This window comes from Rana temporaria, chromosome 2 (assembly GCF_905171775.1).
Source record: "Rana temporaria chromosome 2, aRanTem1.1, whole genome shotgun sequence".
NCBI lineage: Eukaryota > Metazoa > Chordata > Amphibia > Anura > Ranidae > Rana > Rana temporaria.
Window position 1 is genome coordinate 259,046,933 of NC_053490.1, and position 16,324 is coordinate 259,063,256.

The window sequence follows — 16,324 nt, forward strand, 5'->3', positions numbered from 1 at the left end:
AGTTGTTGGCCCAGGAGCGACTGCAAAAGCCCCCATCTGCCTTATATTTAGACCTGCTGAAGAATGACTCTGCAAGGGTCGACAAACTCTGGGATCAGTGGAAAGCCGATATTCTGTATCTTGATAGGAAGGATTGGGATGACTGCTTAGCTGACAGTACTGCCTTACTGATATCCACGAGAGAGGTTAATACAGGTCAAGTTCCTGCATTGAATTTATTATACCCATAGGGTGTACCCACAACGCACACAGGATTGTCCCCGTAGCCAGGGTACCTACTTCCACATATTCTGGAGCTGTCCTAAGATTGCTAGATACTGGGCTAAGGTAGTGGACACTGTTAATGGCTGCCTCCAGCTGACGCTTCCTGTGTCCCCCAAGCTGGTGCTCCTGGCTGAACACGACAATCAGAGGCCTCGCTACAACAAATTACTCCTCACTTACCTCTTTTTTTATGCCAAAAGGGAAATTGTCTTGTGTTGGAACGCCTCCTCCCCCCCCGGCGGTGGAGTCTTGGGAGAGATCAATGCTGTGTTACCACTGTACAAATTAACGTATATTAACCGGAACTGTCCCCAAAAATTTGGAAAAAATCTGGCAGCCGTGGACAGAACATGGGGAACATGGGGGTGGGGGCATACTACCGGCTTTAGCTCCAGGTATGATAGGATTGGAAGGTGTTCTGCAGTGCTGATGCTACAATCGTAAGAGAGTTATGTATAGGTTCCTTATATATGCCTATACTTTATTCTTCCTTTTTTCCCCTTGTCACGATTTGGTCCATTTTAGACGATGTTGTATTATGCTTGAATCATTTTGCATCAATAAAGGAAAAAAATTTCTTGTAAAAAAAAAAAAAAAAAAAGAAGATGCAACACAGTGTGTTAAAGAGAAAAAAGGGACTCAACATGCATGAAAACTGCATGCAAAAAAGCATCAAAAACACAAAGTTTAAAAAATGTAAAACACACTGCAAAACACGTCTGGGAAAAAACACCTCAACCGCAGCTGCATAGATGTGAACCTAGATAGTTCTCAAAGACTAATCCATATTTTGTAGTAATAAGCATCAGTCGACCTGATGTGTGTGTGTGTCAATGTATCTTCATCAAGTAAACATGTGTGCTACCATAGAAAGTGGCGTCTTATACTAACTAGCACATGGAAACAAGAGGTAGAGCACAGAGTGTCGGCAGAGGACCCCAAAAGAGGAGGATCAGGGCTGCTCTGTGCAAAACTATTACGCAGAGCAGGCAAGTATGGCACATTTGTTAAAGAAAAAAAAAAATCTTTTACAAATAACTTTAATAGTTGGGTGGCAGCTCTGTCAGTAGCGATAAGTGATATTCCAGGACTACCCTGTGGAGAGCAAACAATACCTTATGATGACAAGCAACTTAGCAAAAACTCCTGCTTTTTTTTTTCCAAAAAAAACAATGCATGGCACAAGCTGGCCATACATTATACAATTTTCTTGTTCAATTTTAGTACAAGGGCCATCCTGATTGTATAAAAATGTAAAGTGTTTAGGTTGGACCTTCTATTGCACAAGAAAATTGTATAATGTATGGCCAGTCTAACTGGTTATATTTTTGCGAAGCTGATTGATTTAAAATATATAGGAGTTGTCATGCACTTTTTAGGCATTAACAAAAAGAGCAACATTCTGATGCAAATGTTAAAGTGCCAGCAAACAAGGTCCTTATTTTCCAAGTATAATCCATTAATATCCTCTACTTAACGAACCTGTAATACATTTTTCATGAGTTTTCATAGTTTTGCTGTTTTTACTGTTTTTCTCTGCCTCCTTGTAATGTCCCCTGTGAGTTTCCGAATCTCTGCATTTCGCCCTTGCGTCCATTTTCTTGGAATAAGCAGTGCACTCCTCTATGCAAACTACAAATCGCATAGCCCCAAGTCCCAACATACAAGTGGGACTGTAGAGCCTGAACATAGCCACCCTCTAATCACAGAAGAATTAAAAAAAAATGTGGAGACTCTTTTTGTGTTAAGGATATCTTTTTGGCTGTTTGGTCCTTCCGGCTCTCCATACATCATCCATACCGGAGTGTATGTGTCCGGTGGCGGGCGGGGTTCTCGGGGAGCGTGTACGCCGGTGACGTGATTGTAGCCGGTGGGGAGTAGTGAGCCTGATATTTGTTCAAGGTCCTTCATCTGTGTTCTGCAAGGCATTTTTTTTTACATGCCATATCGCCATTTGGTTTCTACCACTATGGAGCATGCTGATTAACATTGCGGTGGGTTCCTAGGGTGAAGCTGTGATTCATTAAAGACTCCTCCAGGGTCCTCTGTAATACGGGACCACGGGGTTTTGGTAAGCCGACCATTTTGTCATATAGTGGTGGACATCACATTGGTTTCCTTTTCACGATTGAAGAGAGGGACATCACTTATTTTAAGGATTTGTGCACGGGTGGATTATCATCATGTGTTAATGCCACAGTTGGACTACTCATATGAACTTTACGAATATTTAAAGACTTCCACTATCAATTTTTTCACATCAAATTCACCCATTTTCATTTATGAGTATTTATTTCATTCATGAGTGTTTCAATATTTATTTACGGTAAGTTGATTTTAACCATTTATCACCTATGGCCCTTATGCCAATTTATATATGTGTTTATGTTCACATTTATTATTTAGGTATATTGCCACAAATTAGGTTTAGCGTGACTTTATACATATTTTTCCTGTTAAGAATATATACTTGAAATCATTTTTATTTTATTTTTTAAACATGAGGTTAAGAATAGATATGAAGCTTAATAGCAAAGCAGAAAATATTACCTGAAGTTTTCTAGAACAAATGTAGTGGAATCATAAGAGGGGACCAGTTCACTGCAGACAAAAAAAACAAAACAAAAAAACACACACATTAGAGTATTAAAACACAGGAAAAGATAGAAAACATTTGCCTTTGCCTACACTCCATCCAAGTTACAGAGATTAAAGCATGTTTTATGTTTCCTCTTGTGCAGTATAAGTTGTATGATGCGTGTGCTTACCATGCTTCAGTATAGGGATGCAAGCAAGAGTGTAAGTGTTAAAAATGATAAAACCTATAAAATAATGTACCACCACCAGGGTAGTGCTTGGAGCCCAAGCAACCAAATACAGGCCTGAATAGCTTCATCGGGGGCACTGGGAGTGCACAACCTTTTCAAATGTCTACTTTCAGGAGGTTATTTGCATAAGAATTATGGAAGTTTTTTTTTCTATTGAAAAGCCTGTGGCGTGCATAACACAACCCAAAAAACTTCACCCGGTGCAGGAAAAAATGTGCACACACAAAGAGTGAAACACAAAAAACTGTGACGGGTGCTGCGTCAATTGGCCCTCCGAAAAGGGCCCAACTCTGATCCCCCGGGGCATTAGGCTCCTGGCAGGGACTCAAGTAAACTGTGATCCGTGCAGCGGAATCCACACGGACCCAAACTCCTCGGAGGGACTGCCGAAGCAGAACTCTCCTCGGTGAGGCTCCCCATGAAGGGAGACCCCAAACTCCTTGGAGGGACTGCCGAAACAGAACCCTCCTCGGGGAGGCTCACCCCGAAGAGGGACCCCATGAGAGCAGGCGAACTAAGCCAAAAGGCCATGTCCGCCCACTCCCAAGACTTTCAGAGCTGGCCCGAGGACCAGCACCCTACTCATCATACATAAAGTGCAGTGCACCAACAGAAAAAAGACGTAACGTGACAAACGGGGTAGAATAAAAAAAGAAAGTGGGGGAGAAGGAAGGTGGGAGAGGTGAGTGGAAAGTGACCAACGTGCAACACGTTGGCCGGCCCACCGGCCAGGAAACAAAAATTCCCAAGGTCCTAGCCAAAAGGCTCGGCCCTAGAGGCAGGTGTCAAAAAGGTGTATGTGGAGATCAGTGACCTAAGGTGCCACACGATGAGTGCCCCTCAAACACTCGTGCAATGTATAGCACCCCTGGACTGCCACTCCAGGGGGCACTATCCCCACAGGCTTTTCAACGGTCCCTGACCCCCAGTCCAGACCAGCAGCACCCTTCCCAGCCAGGAAGGTAGGAGAAGAGGTGGTCGGGGAGAGCCCACCTAAGCAGGCTACTACCCACAACCCCCATCCCTCCCACCCAATTACATTCAGGAAATACTACCCGCTCCTCCCGACGAAAGGAGGAGCAAGGGTTCTCTCCCGAACAACTGACTGGGGCAGGCACCACCAAATCCAGGCCAGGGGCCCAGCCCACCAGCTTCTACGTCATGCCTCTCCGTCCAAATCAGAAGGCTTCCACCTCTACGCCAGCAGGCTTAGCATCTGCCGACGGCCATACCTTTCCCCCTCGCCGAGTACTAGGGACGGTCAGCATAGCACCACCTACTGGCAACTGATAAGAACATATACTACACTTGATCTTAGCCAATAGGTCGAGAAGCGATCCAATATAAAAATCACTCTTCTAGACAACTTCTGGGGGACATTGTGCATAATGCTCTATTATTAAGACCCAATATAACAATCACTCAGCTTGTGTTTCTTTCCTCCTTGCCTTTAAAATAAAAGCAGAGAACGTTCATCAACAACTAACAGCAGCTACAATTAGAAGCAGCACTGTAAGCCCACTTCGCGCTCAGAAAGAAACACTAACACTCTTCATCGTGATTGGTGAGTTTGTACACTTTAGAGCACATTTTTTTATTTTTTTTTGAAAAGTCTATGGCGTGTGAACACCCGGTAAACTCCACCCGGTGCAGAAAAAATGTGCACACACATAAAGAGTGTTCACAAAAACGGGCAGACGGGTGCAACGTCAAGTGGTCCTCCTGTGAAGAGGGACCCAAACCCTGATCCCCCGGGGCGTTAGGCTCCAGACGGGGACTGAGGTACTGTGGTCCGAGCAACCGAAGCCGACACGGACCCAACTTCCTCGGAGGGACTGCTGAAACAGAACCCTCCCAGTACTAGGTGGGGCTCCCCCGAAGGGAGACCGCATGAGAGTAAGTGAACTAAGCCAAAAGGCCATGTCCACCTACTCCCAAGACGTTCAGGGCTGGCCCGAGGACCGGCACCCTAATAATCTCACAGTGAACAAAACTGTACAAACAAAAAATAAGACAAAAAAGTGACAAACACAGGCTTAAATAAAATAAAGTGGGGGAAGGGATAGTGGAGAGGAGAGTGAAAGAAGTGGCCATTGTGGTTAAACAATGACCAGGCCCTCCGGCCAGGAATAAAAAATTCCTCCGGTCCTAGCCAAAAGGCCCGGCCCAGGAGGCAGGTGCTAAAAAAAAAAAAAAAGCGTGTATCTGGTGCAGTGACCGTGGTATCTTAAATCAATGTGTCCCTCACACACAGTGATCTTCAGATACCCCTGGACTGCCACTCCAGGGGCACATGCACCATAGGCTTTTCGTTCCATATCCGACCCCCCGACCAGCCAGTGCAGCCCTCCACCCCTGCCAGCTAGAGAGCCCTTCAAGGTTTTCTTGGGGAGAACTGCCACACCAGTTAGCAGCCTCCGCCAATACTAGCCCCTCCAGACCCTCCGTCAAACCGGCGGATTTGCATGGTCCTACCCCGTTCCACCACACAGGGTATTACCAGCTCCTCCTACCGGATCGCTGACAGAGATAGCACTTACACCAGCCAGCCAGAAGGCCAGACTAGAACTCGACAAAAAGACCAAGACCAAGCGCAGCACCCATCCTCACCAGAAGCACCCTTCCAGATGGCTCAGACTCAACCATGGGCCGGCCCCCAGTAACTGTCGGGCAGCACAGCGTAGTCCCTGCTGAAACCATCCTTCCAGGTGCAATGACGTCATTGGATTGCATGCACCCTCCCCATGTAGGAGGTGCTTCAGCACTCTGCAGACAACTGATAAGAACAGATACTACACTTGATCTTAGCCAAAAGGCCAAGAAGCGGCAGGGAAGACACCACGATCAGCACGGCCAGAGTGCAATAGCCGAGCCTCGCCCTGGGAGAACCACCTTCATGATCATGGTGTCTCCCCTGCCAGGTAAGTAGAGGGCATGTTGTTACAGCTTAAGACATATTTGACATCTTACTGCATGGTTGTCTCAGATAAAATAAGGCCTTATTGTTTCAGCAGAGACAGCACTAACACAGACACCGGCCAGAAGGCCGGAATAAGACCCGGCAAAAAAGCCAGACCCAGTGCAGCCACCCATCCTCACCAGGAGCACCCTTACGGACGGCTCAGACTCGACCACGGGCCGGTCCCCAGTGTCTGTCGGGCAGCTCGGCGTAGTCACTACCGAAACCGTCCTTCCAGGTGCAATGACATCGTTGGATTTGCCTCCCCATGTAGGAGGTGCTTCAGCGCATCCTCTGGCAACTGATAAGAACAGATTCTACACTTGATCTTAGCCAAAGGGTCGAGAAGCAATATCAAGTTATATACTGTCAAATTGCATTTTAACGGGTGTGATTGGGGGGTAGGGAGGGGTTCACAGGCCCGAAGATTTATTAAACTGACAAAGAAACCACAGGGGAAGAGGGGAAATCTTCAGACCTCCTTAAAGTCCATCAATTTGTAGTCTGAGCAAACTGTAAACCAGTCTGTGACAGTCCTCAATGGACATCCTCTCCCACTAGTGGATGAGGTGCTTTCTGGCGCACAATGAAGAGTCCTTGAAGCAACACAGCACCCGCCAGACGATGTCAATGTCCTGTGAATGAGTTCCACAAAATAGTTAATTCAACACACCGAAGTGTGCAATAGTAGTCTGTGGCACAAAGTCCAAGTTCAGATTCCAAGGCCCTGTGCAAAGGGGCACTCCCGGAAAACATGCAAAGCAGTTCCTCCTGGATGATACAAAAGGAGCAGTGCCTGTATCTGTGCCCGTTGGTGAGTCTCTGAAGAAACATGCCTCCAGACCACTTTGCAAGTGGCTGAAGGAAGGCCTGGAACAGTCTCAACAATGTCCGCTGCTCTAATCAACTTGTGGATAGTTTTTGGCTTCCACAAGTCAGGTTTAACTCCATGCAGCCCCAGCTCCCTGATACACTTAAAAGTATCCAAGTAATACCAAGGAGTGTCCCAGTTGGGATTGTTCTACCCCCTACATTTGTCCCATAACCACTTCACCGTTAAGGAAGTGGTTAATTATGTCCCCTTTACATCTGAGTGGAGCCCTGTTGTCATCATTGACATGGTGGGTATAAAAAGAACTAAAAGCATGCACTGTCATGGTAATGAAGACATTAGCATAAGTTAATTTAGAAACAACCATTTCTGCTTTTAATAATTTAGGCAGAAACCATAAAATCTCACTGTGCCACAAGGCGAAGAGAACCAAAAGCATGTAATATATATACACCACATGCTCCTAGACAACTTCTGGGGGACATATTCACTGTACAAAATGTTCTATTATTTAGACCCAATATAACAATCACTCAGCTTGTGTTTCTTTCCTCCTTGCCTTTAAAAATAAAAGCAGAGAACGGTCATCAACAACTAACAGCAGCTACAATTAGAAGCAGCACTGTAAGCCCACTTCGCGCTCAGAAAGAAACACTAACACTCTTCATCGTGATTGGTGAGTTTGTACACTTTAGAGCACATTTCGACAGTCAAAAACTATAGAAATGATCCCTGAAAGTATAGTCTTAACCAGATACTGTGTTGTTTAAAGGGCACATGTTACGAGCACCCATTACAAGTTGTAGTGACCTTTAACATACACAAAAATTAAAAGTTAAAATAAATACAGATCACTCAACAAAGATACCAATACCATTCCCAAATGCAAAACTATTTTCTGAAATGTGTTGTGTGTTCCAAATTGCATAACATGTGTCTTTCTATGTCATTTATCTAGCTTACACGTCCTTCAGTCACAACATTTGCATACCTGGCAACCCTTAACCAATCAAAGTTTATCCCGCCTCCTGTAGCTCTTACTAATGTAGTCAGGAGAAACCTAACTCCTGTACTCCTAGTGTTGTGAGATAAAACATGGGTGTATATTGCAGAGAAGAAATGAATATGGTTTTGTTTTTTATTCTACCTGACATATGCTTTTGCACCGTGGGTGATTACTACATATAGCTATAGTATTAATTTTTCTTTTATTTAACCCTTTCGTTGCCAGGCCCTGTGCTCCATTTTGTACAGTCAGGTGGTCAGACCATTTTTGCAATTTTTCCTGTTTTTTATTTTTCACGTATAGCTTTCAGAATTTGTGAAAGACCCCCCAAAACATATTTTCTGAAACCATATGACCTTTAGAATAAAAAGAAGGTGCTACTGATTTTTAAGACCCCACGGTATTTGTGCAAATGTTTATCGAATGAATATATTGGTAAAAAATACACTAAAACTATATTAGCAGATAAAAACACAGCAAATCCTACAAAATTCCTACTAAATATAAAAGCTTAACCTGTATGGAGTTAATAAATAACAAAAAGGTTTACATTTTTACATTGCGCCCTTTTGCAAAATGGTGAAAAATCGAACGTACGCAAAAATGTAAATATTCAGATTTCTCAAAAAATCTGAAGGTTTTAATTTTTCCCTTACAGCTTTAAGAATTAATAAAAGACCCCCAAAACCATACATTTTCTGAAAGCACATGATAGGCAGAATAAAAAGAAGGTGCTACTTATTTTTTAAACTCTGTGGTATTTGCACAAATGTTTATCGGACCAATATATTTGCAAAAAATACACTAAAACTATTATATATAATAGATAAATATATAATATATTTATATAGATAAAAAAAAACACAGCAAATTTTACAAAATTCCTACTAAATATAAAAGCTTAAGCTGTATTGAGTGAATAAATAACAAATATTTGTAACTTTTAAATTGCGCCTTTTTGCAAAATGGTGAAAATTGAACAGACGAAAAAGTGTAAATATCCAAATTTCTCAAAAAATCTGAAGGTTTTCATCTTTCCCTTACAGCTTTCAGAATTTGTGAAAGATCCCCAAAACCATATATTTTCTGAAAGCATATGACCTCTAGAAGGAAAAGAAGGTGCTACTGATTTTTTTTAGACCCTGCGGTATTTGCACAAATGTTTATCGAACCAATATATTGGCAAAAAATACACTAAAACCATTATTAGCAGATAAAAACACAGCTAATGGTTCAAAATTCCAGCTAAATCCCTACTAAATATAAAAGCTTAACCTAATAATTTAGGCAGAAACCATAAAATCTCACTCTGCTACCAGGAGAAGAGAACCAAAATATATATATGTGTGTGTGTGCTCCTAGACAACTTCTGGGGTACATTGTACATAATGCTCTATTATTTAGACCCAATAAAACAATCACTCAGCTTGTGTTTCTTTCCTCCTTGCCTTTAAAATAAAAGCAGAGAACGGTCATCAACAACTAACAGCAGCTACAATTAGAAGCAGCACTGTAAGCCCACTTCGCGCTCAGAAAGACACACTAACACTCTTCATCGTGATTGGTGAGTTTGTACACTTTAGAGCACATTTCGACAGTCAAAAACTATAGAAATGATCCCTGAAAGTATAGTCTTAACCAGATACTGTGTTGTTTAAAGGCCACATGTTACGAGCACCCATTACAAGTTGTAGTGACCTTTAACATACACAAAAAAATATATATAAAAATCACTCAAAAAAGTTACCAATACCATTCCCAAATACTAAACTGTTTTCTGAAATGTGTTATGCGTGTTCCTAATTACATAACATGTGTCTTTCTATGGATTTACTTACACTCCGATTTCATTTATCTAGCTTGCAAGTCTTTCAGTCACAACATTTGCATATCTGGCAACCCTTACCCAATTGAACTTTATCCCGCCTCCTGTAGCTCTTACTAACTTTTTTTGTTACAAGTCAGGAAAACCTTAACTGTTTAACAACCAGATACACTGTACTTTCCTAACAAAACTGTTTACCTTTGTTGCTGATAAATGCTAACAATTATGGAAGTGTTGCAGCAGTAGGGAGAGGGGCGTTGGGTATATTAACAATTGTTTCCCAACTTTAGGCCCGATTCACACCCATGCAGGTGGCAGTTTACATAGTGCAAGTGCATTTTGCATCACTTTTGATCCCTTAGGCTCCATTCACACTAATGCATTTTTTGATGCATTTTGCAGAAATGCAGGGACATTTTTTAACATGGTTTCCTATGGAACATGTTCATATCAATGCTTTTTTGTGCCTCTGCGTTTTTGAAAAGTGTCAGGGACTTTTTTTCCCTCCGCAAAAAGCAGCGTTTTGCATGTAATAGAATTCAACGGACCCGCATCAAAAACGCAGGATCCCGTACTGCGTTTTTTTTTTTTTTTTTACCTGTTTATAGCTAGTTGTTAAAGGAAATGTTAAAAAAATTAAAATTGCCTGCTAAAAAAAAAAAAAAAAAAAAAAAAAAAAAAACGCAAGTCGCCGTAAAAACGCATGTCGGGGAAAAAAAAGCAGCAAGCACCGCAAAAACGCTCAAAAGCAACATGCATAGGTGTGAATCGAGCCTTAAAGTCTATGGAACCAAAAACCAGAAAAAAGTCCCTGGCCAGTTCCATAAAATGCACAGATGTGAACTACATCCCTAGGAAACCATGTTAAATGGACTATAGTGTGATTCTGCAAAGCTGAAAAAAGCAGATGTGTGAACCAGGCCTTAAAAGCATTTTTTTTTTGGGGGGGGGGTTTAACAAAGGAAGGATCCTGCTTCTTTAAAGTATGTTATGACACAGTGCTTGTCCTGTGTCATTTGGCCCCCTGAAACACCCAAAAAAACCTGACTGATCCTGCCAGTTTCTCTCCACCCCTCTGTAAACTGACTACAGTGTATCATGGCTGTTGAGACCAGACGCCGTGGTCAGTTTACTTGGCTCTGTCAGCAGCAGCCTGATATCTGCTCTCCTCTCTGCTCCTGTGTCGTCCTCCTCCTCCTCCCCTCTGTGTGCGAGCCGCCCCTGCCCCTTCTGCTCTTCTCATAACACTAACCTGTATACACCATCAGCACTGCCTCCTAATGCAGTGTCCCCCTCTGTGAATGATTTATAAATATAAATGTTGTAAATGCCTCATTTAAAAGCCGAGATTGTGATCACATGACCAGCCAGCTCTCTCCTCCCCTCCAGACCGACATCAGCAGGGAAATCTCAACCCTGCCCGATGCATCTCTCAGAGGAGAACGAGGAGAAAGCTGGCCAGTCATGTGATCGCAATCTCGGCAGTGTGAAATGGGGTATTTGTAGCATTTATTTTTTATAAATAACACACAGAGGGGGATACAACAATAAAAAGGCAGTGCTGGTGGTGTATACAGGTTAGAGTGGCTTAACAACCACTTTACGTTTGCATCTCCGATTCTGGTTCAGATTTACCTAAAGTACTTGAGTCAAACAAAGATTTCCAAACATGTATACACATTTACCCAATTTTCCTCACAAATGAAATGCTAAAACTAATTTACACCCAGAGTTGGCAACCTTTGGAAACCGCGTGTCATTTCCCACCACTCCAAAATACAAGCAAACTGCAGTTGAAAATGGCTTTAAATTGAAAAGATTAGCCCATCTTCTCTACTCTAATAATTGGGGACACACATGTGGACAAGCTTGAGGACTTTGCATGAGAAGCTGTGCAGCTTCCAGTGAGCGTGGACAGGCAATTCTGGGATTGGTGGGGGAGCGCAGGGGGTCAGGGGATTTTTGGGAAGTAAATGAAAGAAATGTACTGAATTTACACCTGTGTTTTATGCAACGTTTGTCTTATTATATTTGTTAGGTAATTATAGGTATTTATTCCAAGTTTGAGCAAGAACCCTCTTTTCACATTACTAGAAAAATATTATGCTAAATGTGAGATGAGAAAAGACTTTCCTTTGGGGTTAAAGTTTTTTTTAATAAAAGTGATTTAAAAAAAATAATGACTCCCTACCATGCAAAATACAACTATATTGTAACCATGGTTAATTGGAAGCTCCAATTCTTTTGAGACCAACAAACTCAAACAGAGGGTGCAAAACTTTGTCCCAACCTAGAAAACTGGCATCCGTAATGACAATTTTCCAATATAGGAGAACAAAAACTTGCCGCAGAGAGAAGCCACTGTGACAGACACATCTTGGTTGGAGGACATAACAGGACCATCTTGTCCAGAGAAAACTAGATTTGTTCCACGCCATAAGAATTTTTCAAGGTCAAGTTCTGGAGTAAAAACTACACAAATAGGACGATTCCAAAAGTGGATACCATCAATCACAGCACTGGCGTTGGGATTTTAGTTCCAGAACCGGATTCTGCAGTCCCATCAACTTTTCCTGAGGCTGGAAGGCATTGATCTGAAAGGGATCCTGAAGAAGACGCAAATACTCCAAGCAATATGACAAATTTTATGTTCCGAGTTCAGCATTGTGATTGACACACTGGAGTCCAAGGCCAAGGAGGTCTGCACTCGCAGAAGCAGATTATCTTGGTATCCGAGGACTGAAATGCCTCCGAAATAAAGAAAATGCAAAACTGGCGAGAGAACATTTGTGAAAACTCCTGGGGCTGAGGCAAGGTCAAAAAGGAAAGACAACAAACTGATAGCATTTGTCACTCACAACAAAGCTGAGGATCTATAAAGATGGGAAGGTGAAAATATACTTCCTGTATGTTGATGGACACCAAGAAATCTTAGTGATGAAGGGAGAGAATGAATGACTAAATACTGTAGACGCAATGCAAACATTTTGAGAACTCAATCTAAGATGGAATTAATGCCACCTTTGGGCTTCAGATGCGTAAACCGATTGCGTAAAAAATTCTTATCTTTCAGCTGGGGAGGGGATGGGGAGAACACCAATGAGGACCTCCGCCTGCCAATTGCCCAGGCAGGAAAAAATTTAAAGTGCCGTCCAGGACAGGATTCAAACCCCCTGCCTTGACGCAGCATGACATGCGATAGCTCCCTGACTATGAATGCCAAAGCACTGGCAATTTCTAACTTTCTAAACAAATTTCTTCAAAACAGAAATGTTCAGCACTGCAGAGACAGCCAAATTACCTGCAGTTATAAGATAGTGATTCGAAAAGAAAAAAAAAGGAAAAAACGGACGACAATAGCTCCGATTATGCGGCAGAGCAGCTCTAGGCTCAGGAGAAATCCCAACTATAGTGATTCACCCAGCTGCTTGAATGACAGCTGGCTCAGCCTCACAGCACACAGTTAAAAGACGGAGCCAGCTGCGCCCACCTTCTCTCCAGCCCAATGCTTCAGTGAGAGCTGCAGGAGCAGAGAAAAGCCTGACCAAGGACTAAGTAATCAACGGGACATGTGATCGTTCAGTTTTCAGGCTTAGAGTCACCCTGGGATAGCTGCAGCATCAGTATGTAGGTACATTTTTTTCTATTAGCCCATTACTTCACCTTTAAATCCTTTGTATCAACACGGTGCCCTAGGCGTCTCCAGCAGACCGGCAGGTTGGCACTTATGAAGATCTTTCAGGGACCTGATTGACTTGTCTCATGACTACAAAACAGTGAAGTAAAGGCCTGTAAAGAAACTGGTCAATAAAAAGGGTCTAGAAAGAGGCTATCATCAGGCTAAAAATTCATGCCAAAATGAAGTCAGATGACCCCCCTAGGCTTGAAGTTCAAGCCTCAGACCAGAAGTCTGAAGCTTACCCAAGCCTAGATACTGAAAATGAGGAGTCTTTTCCTGCAACAACGTCTGAAGGTTCAGGATCAACCTTGCAACTTCTGAACAGTCAAGACCCCCCTCTGACAGAAACCTGTGCTAATTCTTCCTACAATTTTAGGGCATCAAAGAACACCACAAAGGGGATGGAACAGGGCCAAAGCTAGGTACCAACACTTTGGTGGAAACCAAGATGCAGACAAAAAATCAAAGCTAGGGCCATGAACTGTCAGGAAGGCAGCAACTGACCTTGCGGATTCCTTGGAAATTTTTGGAATTTGAAGGAAATTGAGGGATTTGAGATCCAGAACAGGACAAATACCTCCACTGGGCTTTGGCAACGTAAAAATAAGCTTGAATAAAACCCTTTGAACCTGCATTGTGAAGGTACTTGCACAACTACTCCCTGGGACTAGTGATTGTTCAGAGCATTCTACAAATTTTACTGCCCATGGGCAGATTTTGGTGGATTTGACATGGGAAAGCATTGAGGGTGGCACAGCACGACCTGCGCATGCATCACATAGGATTTGGTTCTTGAAAGGGGAATTACTTTAGAGTTAACAAATCTTTGTACCCAAAGGGGTAAGGCGACAAGAAAAAAACTGGGTGTGGCAAAGCCGCAGCTTTTGGGCACAGCAGATTTGAGCACGTCTACTATTGCAAGCTTATTACGTGAAGTTCCAGCTTCAATTGTAAAATATTGTAGGGGAGAAAAATCTTTCACAGCCTAATCCAATGCCTCCAGGTCCTCTTTATTCCCTTGTATGTTCGCAATAATTATGACATGGTAGAGGAAAAATATGCTTTTGTCAGGTAGGCAGTCCACGCACTGGCAACCTTTGCTTACATTAGAGGTCGACCGATATATCGGCCGATATTTGTCCATGTTTAAGTAATCGGCATTGGCCGATTATTGTGGAAGCTAGGCCGATTCTGGGCCGCCAGCAGTACTGACCAGGGTCCCGCACCCGCAGCATGTGAAATGTACCTTTACCTGGACGGCAGCCGGCCACTGTAGAAGAGAAGGAGAAAAAGTTTCACTGGCACCGCACTGCCCCTCCCCCGGCGAGCTGTAGCAGAAGAACAATAACATCATTAGCATGAGACAAGCCCGAGCCTCTGCTGCCTGACTAGTAACTCCACCCAGCAGGAGATCGTGGCCAGCACTAGCTAAGCTTCTCTTCCTTCCCTGCTGAAGGGAGCATGCTGGCTGCTTGTATTTTTTTTGTGATAGACGCCGATGAGCTGACCAGCCAATCTGCATGCACCTAGCCCTATCAGGTGCATGCAGATAAATACCAGGAAGCAGCATGGATGGAGGGCAAGTCACAAAAATTGAGTGTGTGTTACTGTGCCCCCCCCCCCCCCCTGCAGACTTTATTTAAACTCCTTTTTAAAAGGGAAACCTGAATTATCTCTGGGAGTTCCTGCGTCGGTTCGGCTTTGGTCCGAGGTTTATATTGTGGGTGCAGGCCCTGTACAGGTCGCCCACTGCTAGGGTCCGCACAGGGTCAATTCTTTCCCCACCATTTCGCCTCCACAGGGGTACTAGGCAGGGCTGCCCTTTGTCCCATCAACTCCTTACCTTTGATGAGTTGAAGCAGAGGGGACTGCCAAACCAGGTTTTTTTTTTTTTTTAGGTACCTCCAGCTGCACCACGCCTTCAGGTCTCAGTTCACTGGACTATTGGTGCTGGAGACTACAGGGGTCGAACGCCTGCTGGGTGCGGAGGACGAGACTAAGCCCTCGTCTGCCCTGTACTCTCTTTTGGTGGGTTTGGACACCTCCAAGGTCTCTCAGCTGTTTTCGGTTTGGCAGGCGGATATCCCGACGCTGGCTGATGAGGACTGGGAGGAGGGGATTCAGCAGTATCTCTCCCTGGTGGTTTCTGCCAGGGATAGGTTTATTCAGGTCAAATTTTTACATAGAGCTTATTTCTGGCCCCAGCGCCTGGCTAAAATATATCCGCAACGAAGTCCTGTCGGCCCCCGATGTGGTGAGGAGGAGGGATATTTGTTTCATGTTGTCTGGTCCTGTCCTGTGATACAATCTTTCTGGCAGGGGATAGTGACTGTCATTAGATCGGTTAGTACGTTAAGCTTGCCCTGTGACCCTTTGCCATTGCTTTTGGAGATAGTTGATACACTGAATGGTACTCACTCCAAGAAACACTTTGTTTTTTATGCAGCCTTTTATGCTAGGAAGGCAATCTTGATACGGTGGAAGGAGGCCTCTCCCCCCTGGGTACAGCAGTGGAGAGCTTTAATTAATGCGGCCCTTCCTCTGTATAAACTCACGTATCTGGGTCGTAATTGCCCAGGGAAGTTTGATAAGGTCTGGGCGGCATGGGTGCGTGAGGAGCAACTGGAGTTGGCTTATGTGGGTGGAGTGTCGGGAGTGCCTAGTTGTCCTTTAGTAATGTGATTGACTGATATGGGAGCCATGTGGGGACTCTCTAGGGTGCAGCTCTGGCCATGACTCTCCCTGTGTTGGGCGCTGTGAGGCCCTGTCTCTCTCTCTCCCCCCCCCTCCCTTCCCCCTCTGTCTTGGGCTCTCTGGTGCAGCGGTGAGGGTCTTCCCTTTTGCCCTGGCATGGGAACTCATTTCCATCTCTTCTACCACCTACCTGTTACTTGTATAGTTCCCAATCCGCATACTCCCTGTAGCGGGGGA

General features: G+C 43.8%; 1 protein-coding gene, 2 non-coding genes and 3 pseudogenes across 6 annotated transcripts in view; all 6 read right to left on the reverse strand.

Moving 5' to 3' along the window:
* TRIM37 (tripartite motif containing 37) overlaps positions 1 to 16,324 on the reverse strand; it is a 171,627-nt gene that overhangs the window by 119,970 nt on the left and 35,333 nt on the right. For all 4 annotated transcript variants that reach the window (XM_040336828.1, XM_040336830.1, XM_040336827.1 and 1 more), the window contains exon 10: positions 2,815 to 2,865. In XM_040336828.1, coding sequence (XP_040192762.1) covers positions 2,815 to 2,865 — 51 coding nt within the window. The remainder of the gene's footprint in view (positions 1 to 2,814; positions 2,866 to 16,324) is intronic.
* Positions 4,510 to 4,708, reverse strand: LOC120930048 (annotated as a pseudogene).
* LOC120929841 lies at positions 5,845 to 6,021 on the reverse strand (annotated as a pseudogene).
* LOC120929987 lies at positions 6,295 to 6,404 on the reverse strand (annotated as a pseudogene).
* LOC120930035 lies at positions 7,412 to 7,631 on the reverse strand. Its single transcript, XR_005747569.1, has one exon. It is a non-coding gene; the product is annotated as a small nucleolar RNA U3 (small nucleolar RNA).
* On the reverse strand, positions 9,307 to 9,525 carry LOC120930041. Its single transcript, XR_005747574.1, has one exon. It is a non-coding gene; the product is annotated as a small nucleolar RNA U3 (small nucleolar RNA).